Raw genomic sequence first — 18,518 nt, 5'->3', positions numbered from 1 at the left:
GGTCCTTTCCTCTTTGGTAGACCGGGGACCCCAAAGGACGGTTCAGGGCTCTCCCTCCTCCTTCCCCCTCCTTAAGGCCTCCTGGACAAGGTGGCCATACCTAGAACTTGGGCCCAAAGGGAAGCTGAGCGAGAATTTACTTGAATGGGCAAGAACAGAGCCTGGCTGCAGAACTGAGAGCTCTTAGAGACTGATGCCTGAAGCAGGGACCAAAAACTGAGAGCAGAGGCAGGCAGGAGCAGCTGTGGGATGGGGGCTGGGGTGGGGTGGGCAGAGGGTGAGAACTTGCCTGGGAGTGGGTAACTAACTACTCTCAGTTAAGTTTGGGCTTCACTGCCAACCCGCTAGGCCACCTTTACCTGTGTAGTTCTCCTTATTAAGCCGTTTGTACTAGGAGGAGGTTAGACAGGACTGTAATAACAGTAGCAATAGTAATTTATTCAGCATCGGCGAATCAATGATACCAGGGAGAAACTACTATGGGGTGAGTGTACTATTTTTATTTAATGCTGCTGTGAAGAGCCCTGGGGGCCAGTACTACTGGTCTCTTGTGCAGATGAAGAAGCTGAAGCTCAGAGGCTGAGCCACTTACCCAAGCTCACAGAGCTGTGGCACAGCAGGGACTGGAGCCAGGCAGTCTGATATTTTAAGTTGCCTCTGTCCTGTAAGCACCACCATCCCCTTTCTGGTCTTTCTCCGGGGTGGGGGTCACATTTGAGGACATCCCGACTGGCACCCCAAAACTAGCTGACTCTCCCAGGCCTAGGCGGTAGGGGCAAAGAAGAGCCCAAGGAGGGTCTGAGACTTGCCTGGTAAGGAAGGCTTCTTGGAGGAGAGGGAAGACAGGCTCTGATACACAGGAAATCTTGAGGACCTAGGGAGAAGAAAGAAGGCTTTCTAGTCCTGACTATGATGGAGAAACTGGAAAGAGGGTGGTGAGCCCAGGAGGCCCAGAGACAGAGGAGACCGGGATGACAGGGGGCTGAGGCCTCCACCTCAGCGCCCTCGACCCCCGCCGCTGGGATTTCCCGCCGCAGCTCCTGCTCCAGTCTGTGCTGCGGGTGGGATCAGGTTGAGCAGCCCGGCGCCCCCCACCGCGCCCCCCACCGCGCTCCCACCGCACCGCCCTCGGCCTAACCCCGCCCCCGGGCGCTCATTGGCCTGCAGCACCCCCTCCTCAGGCTGCGAAGTGAGCTGGGGGAGGCGGTGGTCGGTCACCTCCCTCCAGCGCCCGGCCTGGCTTCGCGGCGGAGGCGGCGCCTCTCCCGCAGGACGGAGCCAAGCTGGACTGCCGCGCCGCGCGGGGCGGGCGAAGCGGGGCGCTGCACTCGGCCCCGGGCGGGGACTGACGGCGGCGGCGGCGGCTCCGGGCGAGCGTGGTCCCCGCGTGCGCACACGCACACGCCGCCGCGCAGGGACACACAGACCCCGGCCGTCCGCGGTCACACAGGCGCGGAAACCCGGCTCGGCGCGCGCTGCTAGGCGCACACGCTCCGCATCGCCGCGCCGCGCGGGCCGCGGACTCGCAGGCTGCGCGTCCTTTGCGGAGTCTGCCCCGGCCCCACGGACAGGCCCAACAGTGAGCAGGTAAGGGTCGCCCCGCCGCGGCTGCCCCTCCACGCCTCAGCCGTCTTCTCCCGGCTCCAGAACCTTCGCCCAGCCGGGACCTCGGATCCCCTCCTCTAGCTCGGCGGTCTTCGCCAGCCGCGACCTCCACCGACGGAAAGCGGGCGAAGGCCGGCGCCACGCAAGCCTCCCAGATCCGAAATGAAGCCCCCTCCCGCCGCTGCGCCCTTTCTGCGCGTCAGGCTGACACCCCCCAGCCCAAGTGTCTGGCGCTGCGCTCGGGGCGGCCGATCGCCGCAGCCTCCCGGGGTGGGGGTCGGCCTAGCTATCTCGCGCCCCTCTTGATGCGGAGAAGGGAGACCAGGGGCAGGGAAGCCATGCGGCCGGAGGGACCCGGAGGGACATGCCTCCCTACCCCTAGGTGGACGGACGCACCTACGCGGATCGGGAAGGCAGGGCTAGAGGGTCCCCCGGGGCTAGGTACCGCAATCTGCACCGGGTTTGAGGGGTGGGCAAGCAATGTGCTAGGTAGGGGTTGGGGTAGGGGCCAGCGTAGAATGCCCCACTGTGGTGACACATTCGGGATTGTTCAAAAGAGCATCGTCTCCGTTTCCCGTGGCGCGGAGGGGCTGGGTTTGGGGATGCCAGGGCTTCGGTGGTCCCCAGAAGAAACGCCCTGCGGGGTCTGTGGGGAAACACACCGGCCTTCCCAGGCTGAAGTGGGCCCGCCGAGACCCCTGCCGGCCGCTTTAAAGGCAGAAGCTCCTGCGGCAGCTGCGGGGGGCGGAGGCCACATCCTCGGCGGGACCTTGGCAGGTTAGGGGGCTCAGAAGGGACAGGGGAGCCAATGGATGCAACTAGACCCTCAGGAGGGAACCCAGCCGGAAGCCGATTGCATTTCACGTGGAGCTGAGGAGCGGAGCCTCACCCCTGGATGGAGCTCAGCCCCCTTTTGGAAGATGGGGGTGGGGTGGTGGACACCTGCTAATTCTTTCGATCATTTTTATGTTTTTGAGTGCAGGTGCGTCAGACTCCCTTTATCTTCCCCAGCCTTACAATGTCCCACAAAGCCCCCCTGGCCCTCTCCAAGACACAGCATTTGGTTCTTCCCATGAGCGGCCCTGGGGAGGAGTTGGGGGATGGGAAGGGGCTGGACGCAGCATGTGGAGGGCAACTTGCCCTGGGACTGCAGCTGGCCAGAGGCAGACAAGCATCCTGAAGGTCAGGCTAGAAGCTTTGAGTGGCGGTAGGATTCCCAAGAAGATGAAAAACTATGTTTAAGCCTTTGGGGGCAGGGGCAGGGGCAGCAGGCAGCACCCAGGTTTTCTCAGGAGACCCCAATTAAATGAGTTTGGTGCTGGGTACAAGTAGGACTGGTGGAGTCCCCAGTCCTAAGCTAAGTTCTGCTCCTCACTGACCTTGGGGAGGGCAGGCAGAGGCACCAGCTTGGACACAAGCCGAAATCTGAACATACAAATTGGAGATGGAACATGCTGAGCGGGCCCTGGGCCAGATCTTCCAACCAATCCATCAACAAGTGTGTGTGGGGTGACGATGGAGGCGGGCCTGGTCCTTTTCCTCTTTGGCCATGGGTAGTTCATGGGTGGTTGGGTGTGTGGGACAAGACCCCCAAAAGTCTGTTTGCCTCCATGTGCACTGAGGGGAGGTGTCTGTGGGGAGCCTCTGAAAGGATCCCTCTCCTGCACTCTCAGGACTGATCTGGGCTAAGGGGTGCATTAAGTCCTGTTTTGTATAAGGTCCAGGCTGGCAGGGGATTGATTGGAGAAACACTTTGGGGCCCATGCTTTTTCACATGGCCACCCCTCTCTGTTGTGCATCAGCTTTGGGACACTCTCAATTTGTGTCGAATAAATAAATACACACACGGGAGTTTATATATATGTGGCTGAGAGGCTAGGAAAGCTAAGGCCACAGGGTGGCTTTTCTCTTGGGGACAGGGCTTAGGCTGGAGTGTCCCAGGTTGCCGCCCTCCCAGGGACAAGCATTTCATTGACCTGGGGCTGGCACTGATTAAGTGGAGGACATCTTGTGCTGTCTGCCACAGGGCAGAACCAAGGTGTGCCAAGTGCAGAACCGGAGCTTAGCTTGGTGCCAGCAAGGCCTTGCTTGCCTGAGACCCACCCACCATGGGGCTGACACTGGAGGTGACAATGGGTTTCCTGTCCTGGGCAGGTTTGTGAGCAGAGGACTGATGCCCCAGACAGGAGCTGCCAAGTGGCTTTCCACCTTGGAAGGCCTAGAGGCCTCAGAGACCCTCAGCCCTCCCTGAGGAGAGGAATCTGATTCCTGGGTCTGAATGAGTTGGGCTTAGTGGTCCAGCCACCTGGCAAGATGGAGACTGGAAACTCCTCGGCTGCGACGTGTGTGTACCGAGCTCTGGATGCCGTCAGAGGCAAACGGTGACAGCCACCCCCACAGTGACACACAGAGAGGGAGTGACACACAGCTGGGAAGGCATATAGGCTTTCTATGACACCTGCCAGAGAGCTGGGGCACAATAGTGACAAGCAACACCAGAAAGACAAATGGACGTTGAGACACACCCTGTCACACAGATTTGGGCACACCCGGGGACTCAGAGATATTTGCCCAAAGAAGATCACAAAGGTCTTCATTAGTAAAAGTCCAGCTGAATATTGAATTGAATGGAGGAAAGTGTGTGTGTGTGTGTGTGTGCATGCACGTGCGTGTGTTGCATAAGCCTAGAACAAGGATAGGCAACCTTTTTCTGTAAAGTGCCAGATAGCAATTATTTTATGCTTGTGTCCATATACAACTACTTATTTCCACTGTGTAGCCTACTGCAGCCTTAGATGATATGTAAACAAGTGAGCATGGCTCTGTTCTGATACATTTTATTTATGGACACTGAAATTTGAATTTCATACATTTTGCCTGTGTCGTGAAATATGATTCTTTTAATTCTTTCCAACCATTTAGAAATGTAAAAAGCATTCCTGGCTCACTGGCCGTACAAAAATAGGCTACAGGCTGGATCTGACTGGCTGGAAGGGGTTGCCAGCTCCTGGGTTGTAAGGTTAGGAAAGATAAATGGTCGGAGAGGTTGACGAAGAGAGGGGCTTAGTGCTGATAGCTGCAGATGCCTGATGGTACCTTGGATGCTTCGCTCCATTCTACATGGAGCTCAGAGTGCCCATCTGTTTAATGGGTCAGGCCCAGGAGAGGCTCCCTGCCTGGCCTTAGCACCCTCCTCCAGATTGGCCTCTGCTTTGTCCCTGTGATCGATTCCCCCACTCTAAAGACACCTGGAGACAACATTCAGGACTGAAAAACTGACTGCTGTCACTTGAGCTTGCCAAACAGTTCCTGGGCCCCCTTTACCATTCACCCTTTGTGTCCAAGTCTGTGCCTATCCCCATGGGTGGGGAAGCCATGCGGAAACCTGGGCATGCCCCTTGTTTCTAGACAAGACCCAAAACTCATAATGAACATGATGAGACCTGAAACAGCTCAGAGGAGAGGGGCTCCTTATCTCAGGGCTGGGGCTTCTCAGTGGAGGGCAAGGTCATAAAGGGCAGATGCTGCCTGAGTGGGCTTCCTGGAGGTGGTGTTGGGGGTTTGAGTTGGCCTTGGAGGATAGCTGGACACTCTCGTCCCAGCTCTCCACAGACTCCATGCATTTTCTTAGCTGCCCTCATCTTTCCCTCCTGATCAATGGGCACTGCGGAGTGTTGGCTAAGACAAACATATATATATATATATCTCCTTCCTGGGCACCTCTGAACTTCCCAGCTGCTGATCTAAGGCTTGTGGGCTTGTGTAGTGAACCAGGTCCTGCTTTCTGTTTCTTCCTTTCTCTACTGCCTCCTCCTGAAATTTCCTTCCTGCCACCTGTGGTGGGGGTGGGCCAAAGAGACACTCCTTTCTCATTTTTCCATGTCTCTGGATTCTGTCCCCCACTTTCCATCCCAACTGCCTTCCTGCTCAGCTTAGTCCCCCATCACCTCTACCCTAGATCCAGAAAAGGGGCTCAGGGTGCATTTCTTCCTGCACTTTCCCCCTTCGTCTCTGCTCCCCAGCCTTTGAAGGGATATTTTCTAAATGAGAAGCTCATCACTCCACTCCCTTGCTTAGAACTCTTCATTGCCCCACACCTGTCTGGTGGAACAACCCTCCAGCTTCCACAGACAGGCACCAGCCCTCCACCCTCTCATCCACCTCATCACCTCCTGATATCTTGTTGTGCTCCTTGACACGCCGGAATCACCTTCCCAAATCCATCCAGGGGGCACTCATCCAAGTTTTCTGGGCACTCGTGTGTCTTGCCTGTGCCAGGTGCTGTGGGCACATGCACGTCAGAGCTGGGCTGATGCTCACTTAGGAGAGACTGAAGCTTAACCAGGGTCTGCACAAAGGGAAAGGCACTCAGCGCAGAGCTACTCCTCCCCAAACCATACCCCCTGCCATGTAGGTGCTCAGTGAACATTTTCCACAAGCTTGTGCCTCCCTCTGGCCAGGCTTCCTGTTCTCCTTCCTCCTCTCCCTCCTCCTCTCATTCCCTCCATCCTTTCCCTTCCTACCTCCCTCTTCTCCCCACATTTATTTTCTGCCTTCTTCCTCCCCCTCCTCTTACCTGGCCCAGGGGGTGCACTCCCTGACTCCTGCAGGTCAGGAGAGGTCCCTGCACTATCCAGTGTGGAAGAGAACTCCTCGCAGGACCCTGGGAAGGACTCTGCAGCATGACCTTGGGGAAGTTTCCTGGTCTCCTAGGGCCTCAGAGCCTCACCAGTGAGATGGGATGATACTGCCAACGTGCACGGGTGCCCCAGCCTGGCCCTTCCTTGCCTTGGACCTGGTTCCCCACCCAAGCTTGTGCAAAATGCAGGGCATGAGTGGGATCATCACTGGGGCCTATCTGGTGGCCTGACTCCTGTCACCTTGTCACGCCTGCCATTGCCAGGAGGCCCCTGGCCCAGGAGTTTGTCTGTGCCCTTTCAGCTCTGGTCTTCTTGAGGAGGAAAGAGGTTCTAGAGGGTTTCCCCTCCTTCCCTGCAGCAGCTTCTTTCCCTCCCTTTGAGGGGTGAGTAGGAGGGGGGCAGTGTTTCATCTTTCAGCTTTCTCTCCCTTATTCCTGGCCCTAGGAGGGAGAGGAGGAAGTAGGGGCGGTCCAGCTCCCCTGTCATGAGTAAAGGGAGCATGGGGAGGGCAGGGGAGGTGAGTGATGTACTTAGCCTGGCCATCTCCTTTCTGGTATTGCCAGGCTTGTCCTGCCCTCTAATGGGGAGGGATGCCGAGTGGCCAGAAGATTCCAGTAGGAGGTGACACAGATGGCCCCAGCCCCATGATGGGCAGATGAGAGTCCCAGGGCTGTGTGGCTCAAAGAAGAGGTGGGGTAGGCTGTCCACACACACCTGTGTGGGCTTATGTGAGGCAGAGGAAACTGTGCTGCTCTGGGCTGGTTGGGAAGGGCACAGGGACATCAGAGCTTCCCACTGTGGGCCTGGGCCAGACGCTGTAGTGGGGCAAGTGTCCATCTCAAGAGCAGAGTTGCCTTCAGCCAGGGGAAGCAGAAGGGCTCTGCCAGGCTTTGGACAGTACAGGGATGGCTGGAGGGTCTCTGAGTCCCCTCTGCACGGAGATGTGGAAAGTCTTCGAGCCCAGTGAGTCACTGCTCGCTCCCATGTGCTGACTGATGACGCCATCCTCTGTGTGCAGGGGCCACCGCTTCCTGGTGCAGCGACTCAGAGGAGGACATGGCTGCTGTAGTCAGTTTCACTCCAGGTTCGGTGGCTGGGCTTATGAGGCCTGAGGAGGAAGGGGGGAATGGTGTGCTATTGGGATCCCCCTGAATTCCCTTACAGTCCAGGTATCTGTAACACATCCCATTCCTGCCAGGCAAGCCTCCAGCCTCTATACTGTGTGACCTTGGAAAGTGTGTCGCCGTCTCTGGCCTCAGTTTCCCCATCTGCACCTTGGGAGGTGGGCTTTAAAGTCTATTTCAGGTCTGAAATGTTGTGTCTGTAACTAACTCTTCCTAAGGAGGAAACTAGATATAGATATGTGAATGCGTGTAGTGGCGGACTTGACCAGCCCCTGGAAGTGTGTGTGGGTGTCCCTACTAGGGTACCAGTGGACTCTGAACTGATCTTCATTTGACCAGTAAGAGAGAGCAGTGGAAGCATAGGGATGGAGTGCACCAACTTTGGAGCCAGACTGCTTGAGTTTACTTCCCAGCTCTACCAGGGACTTGCTGTGTGATTTTGGGGAAGTTGCTTACCCTCTCTGTGCGTCGGTCACCTCTGCTATAGAATGAGCTAATGCTAGTAACTATTTCAGGCAGGTTAAATGAGTTAACACATGTTTATTGCTTGGAAGAGTGTCTGGCACATACTGAGTATTTAATGAATGTTAGCCATTAGTAAATAAAAGCACAGGAGGCCTGCTGTTCCCGTTTTGAATGTGACACGGTGCTATGGGGGTGGGGGTGACAGCAAGAGGGTGCAAAAAGTCTGAACACAAAGTGGTGAGATAATAATAATAGTTAACACATAGCCCTTACTGAGTGCCAGGCTATAGTATATACTCTATAGTTTATTTGTATAAATTTGCTGATGCCTCACTATAACATCTATGAGATAGAGATTAATATTATTCCCATTTTACAGATGGTAAAAAGAAGGCACAGAGAAATTAAGCAGTTTTCCCAAGCTCCTAGGGCAAAAACCTCTGGCAAAATGGTCCCAAGTCTGTCATACTAAATGCCAGGAGGTGACTTTAATCATCCTCAAAACTATCTGCCCCAACAGAGTCTGGACCCAAGAGAGAGAGCCAGGGAATATGGGGTGACCCATTTTCCCATCCTGAGCCACTTTTGTGGCTGGACTGAAATCCATCCTCAGGGAGGGGAGAGATCAACCCTGGGCTGCAGTGGTGGGGCCTGGCCTGTCTCTTGAGGGTGTCACTAGCAGCTTGGGAGAGTCTGGAGGAAGAGGAGCCACTGGCAGGGCTGGGGTGGCCAACAAGTGAGGGGACGCATCTCAGAGGGACACTGCAGAGAAGCACTTGGTTTGGGGCAGGCGGCCTAAGTCTGTAAGCTCTGAGTGTTGTCCAGGGGCAGGCAGTGCAGGGTTGTGGTGGGGGCAGAAGTGCCTGGAGGGGCTGAAAGGATTACCGCCCAGAGAGGGGAGAGGCTGCGGGAGGTGATCCCTGAAGTCCCCAGCAGAGTCAAGGCCTGGGAGCTCCCAGGTTCTCTCTCTCCTCCTCTTTGCTGGCGGGGGCATCTGTGTCCAGTTGGGCAGGGGGTGGACTGTAATGGGTGTGGGGACCAAGAGAAGGTAACAGTGGGAATCAAGAACCTTGGGTCTAGTTCCAGAGGAGGCGCCCTATTGAGAGTGCCCCAGCTCCCTTACCCTGGGTCCCTGGGCTGGGGGCACACCTGTCTCCTAGTAAGCAGCCTGGCGATGAAGCAGAGGGCTGGGTATGGGTCGGGGGTGGGGCTTCTGCTGGAGCTTGTCTTCAGAACACTGCAGCTATAGCTGAGGAGCTGTCCTTCCCACAGCAGGGGCAAGGCCCCTGCAAGTCTTGGCATCCCTGCATGTGTGCATGCATGTACACACATGTGCATGTGCGTGTCGTGCCTATACCTGCACCCATATCTGAATCCAAATATATCTTATTGCCTCTCTATACCTGAATGCCTTTGCTGAGTGAGTGTGTGTAAGCGTGAATTGTTCTGTATATCTGCAGTCTGATATGTGACATATCTGAACATCTGAATTGTCATGTGCTTGCATCTGCACATATCTTTGTTCTGTGTGTGGTCCTCTATGTGTCTGTGAAGGAGTGTGTGTGTGTGGTGTGTGTGTGTGTTTGTGGTTGCCTGTCGGTCCCTGAAGGAATCTTCACCTTGTGTATCCCATCATGGAAGTTTGTATTGATACCTTCAAGTGGTGGCCCTGGGGATAAATGTCTCTCTTTGTCTCTGTAGGGTTGACATATCTTTATGATCATCTCTGTGGACCTGTTTCTGTGTATTTGTGTGTGTGAGAGAGAGAGAAAGAGAGAGAAACAGAATCAGAAATCCACCAGTCCTCAAAACACACTCTCTGTCTGCTTGCTGCCACCGGCTCCCCCACCCCCCTAGAGCTGTTCAAAATCCTAGTTCCTCTGTGCCAGCTCCCTGGGTTCTAATAAAGGTTAAAATAAAGGCTTTATAATCCTAGCTATACACGAGCATCACCTGGAGAACTTTAAACAACACTGCTGCCCGAACCACAGCTGAGACCTTCTGATTCATTTGGGCAGGGGTAGTTTTGGAAAGCTCAGATGACTCTAGTGGGCAGCCCAGGTTTCATACTGGGGTCAGAGGTTAGGGCTTTGCTGGGGAAGCAGTGAGTATCCGCTAGGGGGCAGCCCAGTTCTAACAGGGGTAGTGCTGCTGCCATCTCAAGGTGTCGCTGGGAGCAAGGAGCTCTGTTTTCACCTTTTTGGCCTGAGGTCGCAGAAGGTGAAGGGAATCGACCCCTGATCTTGGAGGTTCTCTGCCTTGCAGGATCTCCCTGCAACACTCTGCTGGCCTAGAGAGATGGCCTCCAGCCTCTGTCACTGGTGCCAGACACTCCTCCCTCGCAGCCAGGCAAGTCAGGAGGGTTGTCTCTTTGCAGGCAGAGCCTTGGGTTCCCCAGGGCTGGTAGAAGTGACCAAGCCCTTTGGGGGCCACCAGTGCTAGGTCATGCCAGAGGCAGCCTGTGGCCACCAGGGGCGTGGCAAGCCCTGGGAGCTGGTACAGAGACGGAAGCCTGAGTGCCTGGTAGAGATGGTGCCTCAGGGTGTCTAGGAGTGCTGAGGCCAGTGCTTCCCCAGCCTGCCCTGTCCTCCCTGACCCACAGGAGGAGGCTGGGCCAGTGTTGCCATGGCTCCCAGGCTTCTTGGAGCATCTCTTGGGATATCTGAGGCCTCCCTCCGCATCTCTGAGTGAGCCCTGGTGCATAATATGGGGAGATGGGGGCTCCCTCTTTTTGAGCCTTTCTGCATCTGGTTTAATTTCTGCTTTTTGGATGCCTGCTTATCTCCAGCATGAGCTTGGAGAGGCCCTGTGGGAGGCAAGGAGAGAGGGAGGGGACGTGGTTAGGCAGAGAGTGAGGGACACAAAGGCCCCTGGAGTGCAGCAGCTCTGCCCGCTGGTGGGGGGTGTGCAAAGACTAATGGTTGGGATGCACATGTAGGATTTGCTTGGGCCCCCCATGGCCTCCCGGGCCAGGCACCTGTGGGTTAGCAGTGCTCTGATATGGGCCTACTCAATCTCTTTTATAATAATTTAGTAGTAATAATAATTTTTAAATAAGCATAACCATTGTACAGCTGAACTGGAGCCTATTTAGCAGTGCCTGTTGATGGATGCTTTGCTGTCCCATTTTTTATTGTTGATGCTATTTTAAAGGATGCTGTGGTGAATGTGCTTGCATATGCTTCTTTTTGTCCAATTGCAAATATTTATCAGATGCAGAATTGCTGTGTTGTAGGGTATATGTCGTAATGATCAATTTTAGAAGCAGAGTATACTCTTCTCCCTGGGAGCGTGCTGGGCTCTTGCAGCCTCCTTTTTTGACTCCCTGTAACCTGTCTCTCTGGTCCCCCCCAGCGGCCCCAGTCCTTGCAGGCCTGCTCCCTTAGAGCTCCTGCAGCTCTGAGGCCTGAGCACATGCTTCAGCTGTCACTGTGTTTTCCGTGTCATGGTTTAAGGCTTCATCCTGAAGATGAAGTAGAGTGAGGTGGGGCAAAAAGTGGGTGTTATTGTTAGGGTACCAGGCCAGGCAGCTGGAACAAAGAGGCCCTTTAAGGGGGTAAATTAGCTAGAAGGTGGTTTCCCTCTGGCATAACAGTCTGGAGCTAGGTGGGCCTCCAGGCAGGCTGGGTGGCTGGGCTGCATGAGGTCACTTGGCGATCCTGCCTCCTCTTGCAGCATTGCTCCCTACCCACTCAGATACTGTTCACGTCCACACTGTCAAAGTGGGGTTTGTTATTTGGGAAGGGTTAAAGAGCAAGAGCAGAGATCATGCCATGCCCTCATGCACAGAGGGTGCAGATGCGGCCACATGCTGCCACCCACATTCCATAAGTGCTAATAACTTCATCATGTGCCCACACCTCCAAGCAAGAGATACCAGGAAATATCATCTCTAGGTGAGCATGCATGTGCCAGCTAAAACTTTGTCACTGTGGAGGAGGGGGAAAATGCAAAGGTTTGGGGAGGCAATCCCTCTGTTGCCAAGGAGAAAGCCATTCCAGACCATGCCAGGAGACTGGTGGAGCTGAGCCAGTGTGTGCCCACAGTATCCCCAGCACCTAGCACAGACTGAGTGCCTAGCACATGTTTGCAGGGCAGAAGAAGAAAGAGCAAGACGGATGCAGGCAGGGAGGTGGGGTTATCCTTGGAGGCTGAGAGCCGTGCTGCAGGGAGCTGGGGGAATAAGGAAGGGAGGTGCTCTTGCCCCCGCCACTGCACTGGGCTCACAGGATTCACACCTTTCCTTCCTCTCTAGCTCAGAGACACGTTGGGGCTGACCCGCCGCTGCTGTCAGTGGGAGGCCAGTGGTGCTGGCCAAGAAGTGTCATGGCTGGTGTCGTGCAGGTTTCCCTGGCTGCTCTCCTCCTGCTGCCTATGGTAAGGGCCCAGGAACGTCTCCTGGGAGCCCCAGGCTCACCTGAGCCCCCGCTCCAGAGAACTCATGTTTTTTCTGTGCCCTCAGCTCAGCTCTTCATCTGGCTGGTATTTCTGCCAACACCACCACTGGGCCACCCAGTGCCTTTGTGTGAATCAGAAAAGACATGCCTTCCTCAAGACCCTGTACTGATTTGACCAGAAATGATTACAAAATTTACAAATCTTTATGATGGTAATGTGTGGCAACCTTTAGAGTTGCACAGTACACAACCTGCTCAACTGAATGCAGGAGCCCTGGTCAGGGCTGCAGAAGCCTCTTTCGATTTTCTCGTCACCAGCCCACAATGCCCTGCCAGGATAGAACTCAGAAGCCTGCCCTCTGCTCAGGTCTCTCCCTGAGTGAAGGTGGGGATGGTGAGTGAGCAGAGGAGGACTCCCAGGTTTTGGTCCCACCGCTCTACCTGAGAGTTCAGAGCAGTTCAGAGCAGCAGTGGGTGAGGCTGTCCTCAGAACCCTGGGTACCAGTCCTGCCTCTGGCCTGACTCACTGTGTGGCCACAGACAATCCTGTCCCTTTCCCTGAGAACTGCCTGCACATTTGTGAATAGTAGGGATTGGATTGTGTCCCCAAACATGGCCCTTGGCAACTCAAATGCCTTGTGACTGCCTCCACACTTGCTGACATCCCCCTGGGAACCATCCTTGCCCTGGGGTTTTGAGTTAAAGGGACAGCATTTGGAAGCAGCTGTCATGGTAGCAGTGCATGGGTTGTGAAGTTACTTGGTCCTGAACTTGAAGCCCATATCTGCTATTAACCAGCAATGTAACTTTGGGCTGGAGTTTCTTAACCTCTCTGAGCCCCAGTTTCTCCTTCTGTAAATAAGGGTGGCAAGTAGGCCCCACTAAATGGCAGCACTGCTCCTTAGCCTGCAGCTGCTGGGGGCACTTTCTTCCTGAGCCCCTGGAGAAGAGAGACAATGAGCTTTCTCAGCCTGACTTTTCCCCTACCACTTGTTTTCTCCTCTAAACTGCAGCAGTAGCCTTGTGGCTGCTGGAGACAGACCTCCTGGGTTCGAATCCTGGCTTTTCAGTCTACTGAGCCATATGACTTTGAGCAAGTGACTTAACATCTCTGTACTTAAGTTTCCACATCAGTAAAATGGAAAATGATAAAAATGGTACTTCATAGTACTCTCCAGATCCATACACATGCACATATATGACACTCAGAATAATGCATGCACAGAGTGAAGTGCTATATGCACTTGCTAATATTATTATAAGATGTGGAAACTGAGACCCCAGGAGGGAGTGGGACCTGTCCAAAGCCACACATTGAGTTGGTGACTGAGAAGAGCCCTTATGGTATCTCTCAAGGTGAAAGTCAGGGCCCCTGCTCGCCCTGACATCTCTTGTCACCCTCCTCTCTGCTTCTGCTCCCCACTCCCCCCGGGACACTGCCCCTGGGGCTTTGGTAGGAGAGCTTATAGACGGGCCTCCTACCCGCTCCCACCATCCATCCTGTGTTCTACAGGCCCCCGCCATGCATTCTGACTGCATCTTCAAGAAGGAGCAAGCCATGTGCCTGGAGAAGATCCAGAGGGCCAATGAGTTGATGGGCTTCAACGATTCCTCTCCAGGTGAGCGGGGCAGCAGAGAGCATGCCACGTCCCCAGTGCCAGCTTCTAGAACTGTTTTCCTGTGCTCAGGCTCACTGAGCAGTGAGTGGTCAAGGGTATGGGTTTCTGGGGCCTTCAGAAGGCCCTCCGGAATACTGATGTCCTGGATCTGCTCTGGGCAATGATGCTGGGGCTGCCGTCCTCAAGGCTGATGTGGCCTGGATGCCTCACAGCTGTTCTGGGTGACTGGACATGGCTGCCTTCTCTCCCACAGGAGCTGGGATAGCACTGGTGCCTGAGCTGGGCAGTGGCTGTCAAGAGCTTGTTAGCAGGCAGCATGGGCCTGGTGGCAGCAGGGACACAGCTGTTGCCTGTGGCTGAGCGTACAGCACTTGGTCAACCCAGGGCAGGAAATGTGGGGTCCTTTCTCACCTCTTCTGCTTATTGCATCAGAAGCCAGAGAAGAAAGCAGCAGCAGGAACTTCAGTCTTGAAGACTTGGGTACAGTGCTTTTCCTGGAGCTGCATTTGAGGAGGGTCCTGCTTCCCTCCACTGGAGGAAGCACACATTGCAGGACATTGAGCATTCTTAGCCTCTCCCTCTAAATGCCCATAACGTCCCCGATCCCAGTGACAACCACAAAATGCCTCCCAAGATTTCAAAGGTCCCAAGGGAGTGGCACGATCCCTGGTGAGAACCAGTGGCCCCATTGAACCCCTCTCCTCCTAACTCTCCATTGTGCAGATGGGAAGCTAAGGCTTACAGAGCAAAGGCGCCCTCAGCTCTTGGCCTCAGGGGAAGTTGGGGATTTAGGGGAGGGGGCATCACAGAGGCCTCTCCAACCTCGCTTTTGCCTCAATCGTTGAAGGACTGGCTCTGTGCTGCCTAAGGGTAGGGCTCTCTGCTCAGGTTGCAGGGATTCATTTTTCCTTCTGGATCCTCCTGGCGCCTCTGAGCACCATCTGTTTAAGCGCTTGATTAATCTGCAGCCCAGTTAAATGGAATGGTCCCACTGGACGGAGCTCCCCAGCCAGTTGCTTCTCAGTGAACATTAACTGGTGAGGGAGCTACTGTGGACCGTGCCGGCCTTTGTCTCCACTGAGCTCTTGCTCAGCCCTAACCAAGGTTGAACATGGATTTGGGGCCCCACCAGTGAGGGAAACTGAGGCAGGCAGCCCAGAAGGGCACACAGTTGGAGGAGACCCAAAGAATATCCCAAGAATATCTGGTCCAAGCCTCTGTTTGGAGGGTGGGACTGCCAAGCCCTGAGGGCAGGGATGGTGTGGATCACATGGAGGATCAGGCTGAGGTGGGTCTGGAACCCAGGTGCCCTGCTCCCAACCCAGGGCCATTGTTCCTGCATTGCATGTCTCAGATACATTTGGGGTTGAGCAATAAAATCATCCAGGAGGGAAGAATAAAGGCAGGGGCTGGGGTGGGACAGGGACCTCGGTGTAAGCTGTGTGCAGTTTAATTGCACACCTACTTGTTGAACTCTGGGCTGAGAGGGCAAGACAGGCCTGTCCACAGGGATGTCATGGCAGAGACAAGGGAGATGGATGCCAGGCTGGAAATACAGCATCCCTGGAAGGGCCAGGGCGGTGCTGGGGAGGAGGTCTCACCTGCAGGTGTGCTCAGGAGAGGAAGAGATGAGTTCTCTGTGGGAAGGATTCATATATTGAAACTGGATCCTTGCTTCTTAAACTTTCAGAAAAATGTACTCCAGCCACAATCCAAACCACTTAAATCAGAAGCTTGGGTCCATCATAGTCACCATAGTTTTTAAAAGCTCCCCAGGCGATTCTAATGAGAAGCTCGTGTTGAGAACCCTTGAGCTAGGCCCAAGGGATAAGTAGGCATTTGAAGGTGGTGGAGAATTGAGGGATAGACGAATGGGTGAACACTATAGGCTGAGGAGTCCACAAGAGGCAGGAGCCTGGTGTTTTTGGCAGTAGTGAGTAACCTCCTGTATTTGGAACACAGAATTGGAGCAGATGGGTTGGGCTATTGAGGGGGCATGGCTGAGGGCCCAGGGAGCAGATATTGTGTATTTCATGTCATCTCCACTGGAGTTGAAGGTGGGGGAAAGCAGTGGCCAGCTCCCACTGAGCTGGCATCTCTGCAACTGCCCCAGGGGCTCCTCTTATGCCCTCTCAGAGACCCTGTGAGTCAGGGCTGGCCATAGGAGGTCAGGGTGTGAAGGATTCTCCAAGAGGTGAGTGAATAGCTTTCCTTTAACCCTGTCCAGATGGGAGAGGAGGCTGTACCCTCTCACGATCTGCCTAAGGAGAGGGTCCCTCATCTATCCCTACTCGTCCCCTCCCTTGAATCGTAGGATTGGGCTTTATAAAACGGAGCTGAGCTAATTAAGCAGAAGCAAAGGGCAGCCATTAGTTGGGAAAGAGGAAAAGAGTAAAGGCCCAATTGGACCACCAACTCCATAGCCCTTTCCTGCTCTGGGCCTCAGGAGCTTCTCTTTTAAAATGAGTGGGGTGGGGTGGATCATGCTAATAGCCAGACCCTCTATAGACTTCCTATGTGCCAGGCTCTGTGCCAGCACTTCATTCTACCACCACAGTGGCTGGGGGGTGGGGGTGGGTGTATTATGACCCCTATTTTATAGATAAGTGAACTGAGGCACAAGGAGGTACTTTGCTTAAGGACATAGTCCAGTAAGAGGCAGAGGCAGCCTGTACCCTCAACTGCTGGGATGCACCACCTCTGAAGAGTGACATGCTCTGGGTCCCAGCACCACCCCCCCTCGGGCACAGCACCAGCCATGGGATCTTTGAAGGGCCCTTAACACCTTAATTTTCATGTCTGAAAAATGGAGGAAAAATGATACCTACCACATAGGATTATTGCATTAAGTGATAAAAGCCTGCGAGAAGTGCTAAGGACAGCGTAGGGCACTTGCTAAGCACTTAACTAAGACACTGTAGTTATTAGGAGCTGTCATCTTGGCATGTTGAGGATTTCCAGGGCTCCCACCTTCTGCTAGATCCCAGTTCTTCTGGGGAGTAGAGAGACATCTCTAAGAAGCAGGTCAGTGCCACTTGGAACAATCCTGGAAGGCTGTGGAAGAGCAGGGGAGAAGTTAGGGAGCAGATCTGGGCTTCAGAGGGCAGATGGAGAGTACGGGAAGGTGGAGAGAAGCATTCCGCTGGGGAAGGGTGGAAAGGGAGCAGTGAGTAAGGTGGGTGGATACTGTAACAGCCAGCACTTCAAGGCGGGCACTGGGTTCTCTGTCTCTCTCTCTCTCTCAGACATGCACGCATGTGCACATACACACGCACACACACACGCATAAGAACTCATTTAACCCTCACCAACCTATGGGCTGGATAGAGTTTTACCCCCATTTAACAGATGAGGCTGCTTAGACACAGAGAGGTTAGGTTGCTTGTCTCTTATCTAGTAAACCCCTCAGCCGGGAAGGTGGAGCCAAGGTGTGCATGTGGATGGTTCTGGAGTCCGTACCTTCACCCCTGGGCTGCATTTGCTGCTCAGAAGAAGAGTGAGGAGACGCCCTGGCCCTCAGCTTTCCCCTTGCCAGGGTGAAAGGTCATACAGCAGAGGCAGTTGCAATGAGGCTGGAAAGAGGCCTTGGGAGACAAGGACCCTGAAATGTGCTTGAGGTCCGCCCTTTTCTTAGCTATGAAAAGGCCAAAGGGTGTTTGTGTTTCTAAGGCCCAGGAGACAATGAGGTCTCGGCCTCTAATGACTTGCTTGGGAAGGAGAGGGGCAGTCCAGAGTGAGGGGAGGCCCCTGGGGAAGCTGTCCTGAGAAGCAGTGTCCATCCCGCTCACTTTGGGGCTGTAGTCTGAAGAGCTTGCCCTGCAGGCTGAGGTTGGGGGACTCCCCTCAAGGGGCCTCAGGTTCAGGGATAGCATTGACCTTGCTGTCACTCACCAGGGGAGGCCTTACTTTTCCCCCATTGCACCTTCAGGAACCTCTGGCCTGCACTTAGGGGCGCCCTGGCTGGGGCTGGGCTTCTTGGCTCCAAATTAAACACACTTGTGAAAGATGGGCCTCTACCCCTCTCATCATACCTGCAGCACTGTAGAGTCCCCAGGAGCATTTAAAGGTGCTGATATCCAGGCCCCTCTCCAGACCAAAGTCCTCAGCATTTGGGTCAGGGGGGCTCCATGCAGATCTGTGTTAAAAGCCTCCAGGTGATTCTAAAGTGTATCCAGGTCTGAGAACCACTGGCCAGAGCACAGCATCCACCAGGGTACTCAAGTGATCTCAGGCAGAGAGCAGCCCCTCAGGGCCCAGATAAACCAGGCTGGGGAGCTCACTACTAGCTGAGTCAAATCTGAGCGTACCAAAGAATTGACATCTGTGCGTTGTGTTATTAATCCATGCCAGTCTTCCTGCTGCATCTCTTTCCTGCGCCTTCCCTGCCTGGGTGGTCCCCAAGCACACACACCATGCACAGTACGCTGGCCAAAGGTCAGCTGATGTCCTTGAAACACACTTGGAAAAGGAAACCTGGCAGCTTGTTCCAATGCCTGTGAGTGTAAACTCACAACATTGTCTTTCATAAAGGTTTAATATACTTATATATATTTTGTGTGTCTCCCATAATCTTTTAAATCTAGTAATATGAGTCCATTGGAACAAGAGCCCTGATCTGTTAGTTGAATTATGTCCATGGCACTGTGTGTGTGGCTGGGGGGCTCCAGG

At 54.4% G+C, this 18,518-nt stretch overlaps 1 protein-coding gene across 5 annotated transcripts in view; it reads left to right on the top strand.

The window, feature by feature from the left end:
• Positions 1 to 768: 768 nt before the first annotated feature.
• The window catches only part of ADCYAP1R1 (ADCYAP receptor type I), a 59,348-nt gene continuing 41,598 nt past the window's right edge, over positions 769 to 18,518 (top strand). For 3 of the 5 annotated variants that reach the window (XM_055293508.2, XM_055293507.2, XM_055293505.2), the window contains exons 1-3: positions 770 to 1,587; positions 12,090 to 12,211; positions 13,745 to 13,850. In XM_055293508.2, coding sequence (XP_055149483.1) covers positions 12,161 to 12,211; positions 13,745 to 13,850 — 157 coding nt within the window. In that variant the 5' untranslated portion in view covers positions 770 to 1,587; positions 12,090 to 12,160. Of the gene's footprint in view, positions 1,588 to 12,089; positions 12,212 to 13,744; positions 13,851 to 18,518 lie in introns of all 5 variants that reach the window. The other 2 variants (XM_055293506.2, XM_063609700.1) reach the window with 1 other exon arrangement.

The sequence above is a fragment of the Symphalangus syndactylus genome, chromosome 9, assembly GCF_028878055.3.
Source record: "Symphalangus syndactylus isolate Jambi chromosome 9, NHGRI_mSymSyn1-v2.1_pri, whole genome shotgun sequence".
Lineage (NCBI taxonomy): Eukaryota > Metazoa > Chordata > Mammalia > Primates > Hylobatidae > Symphalangus > Symphalangus syndactylus.
The sequence above is the reverse complement of the archived record's forward strand: the minus strand, read 5'-3'. Positions and strand labels throughout refer to the sequence as shown.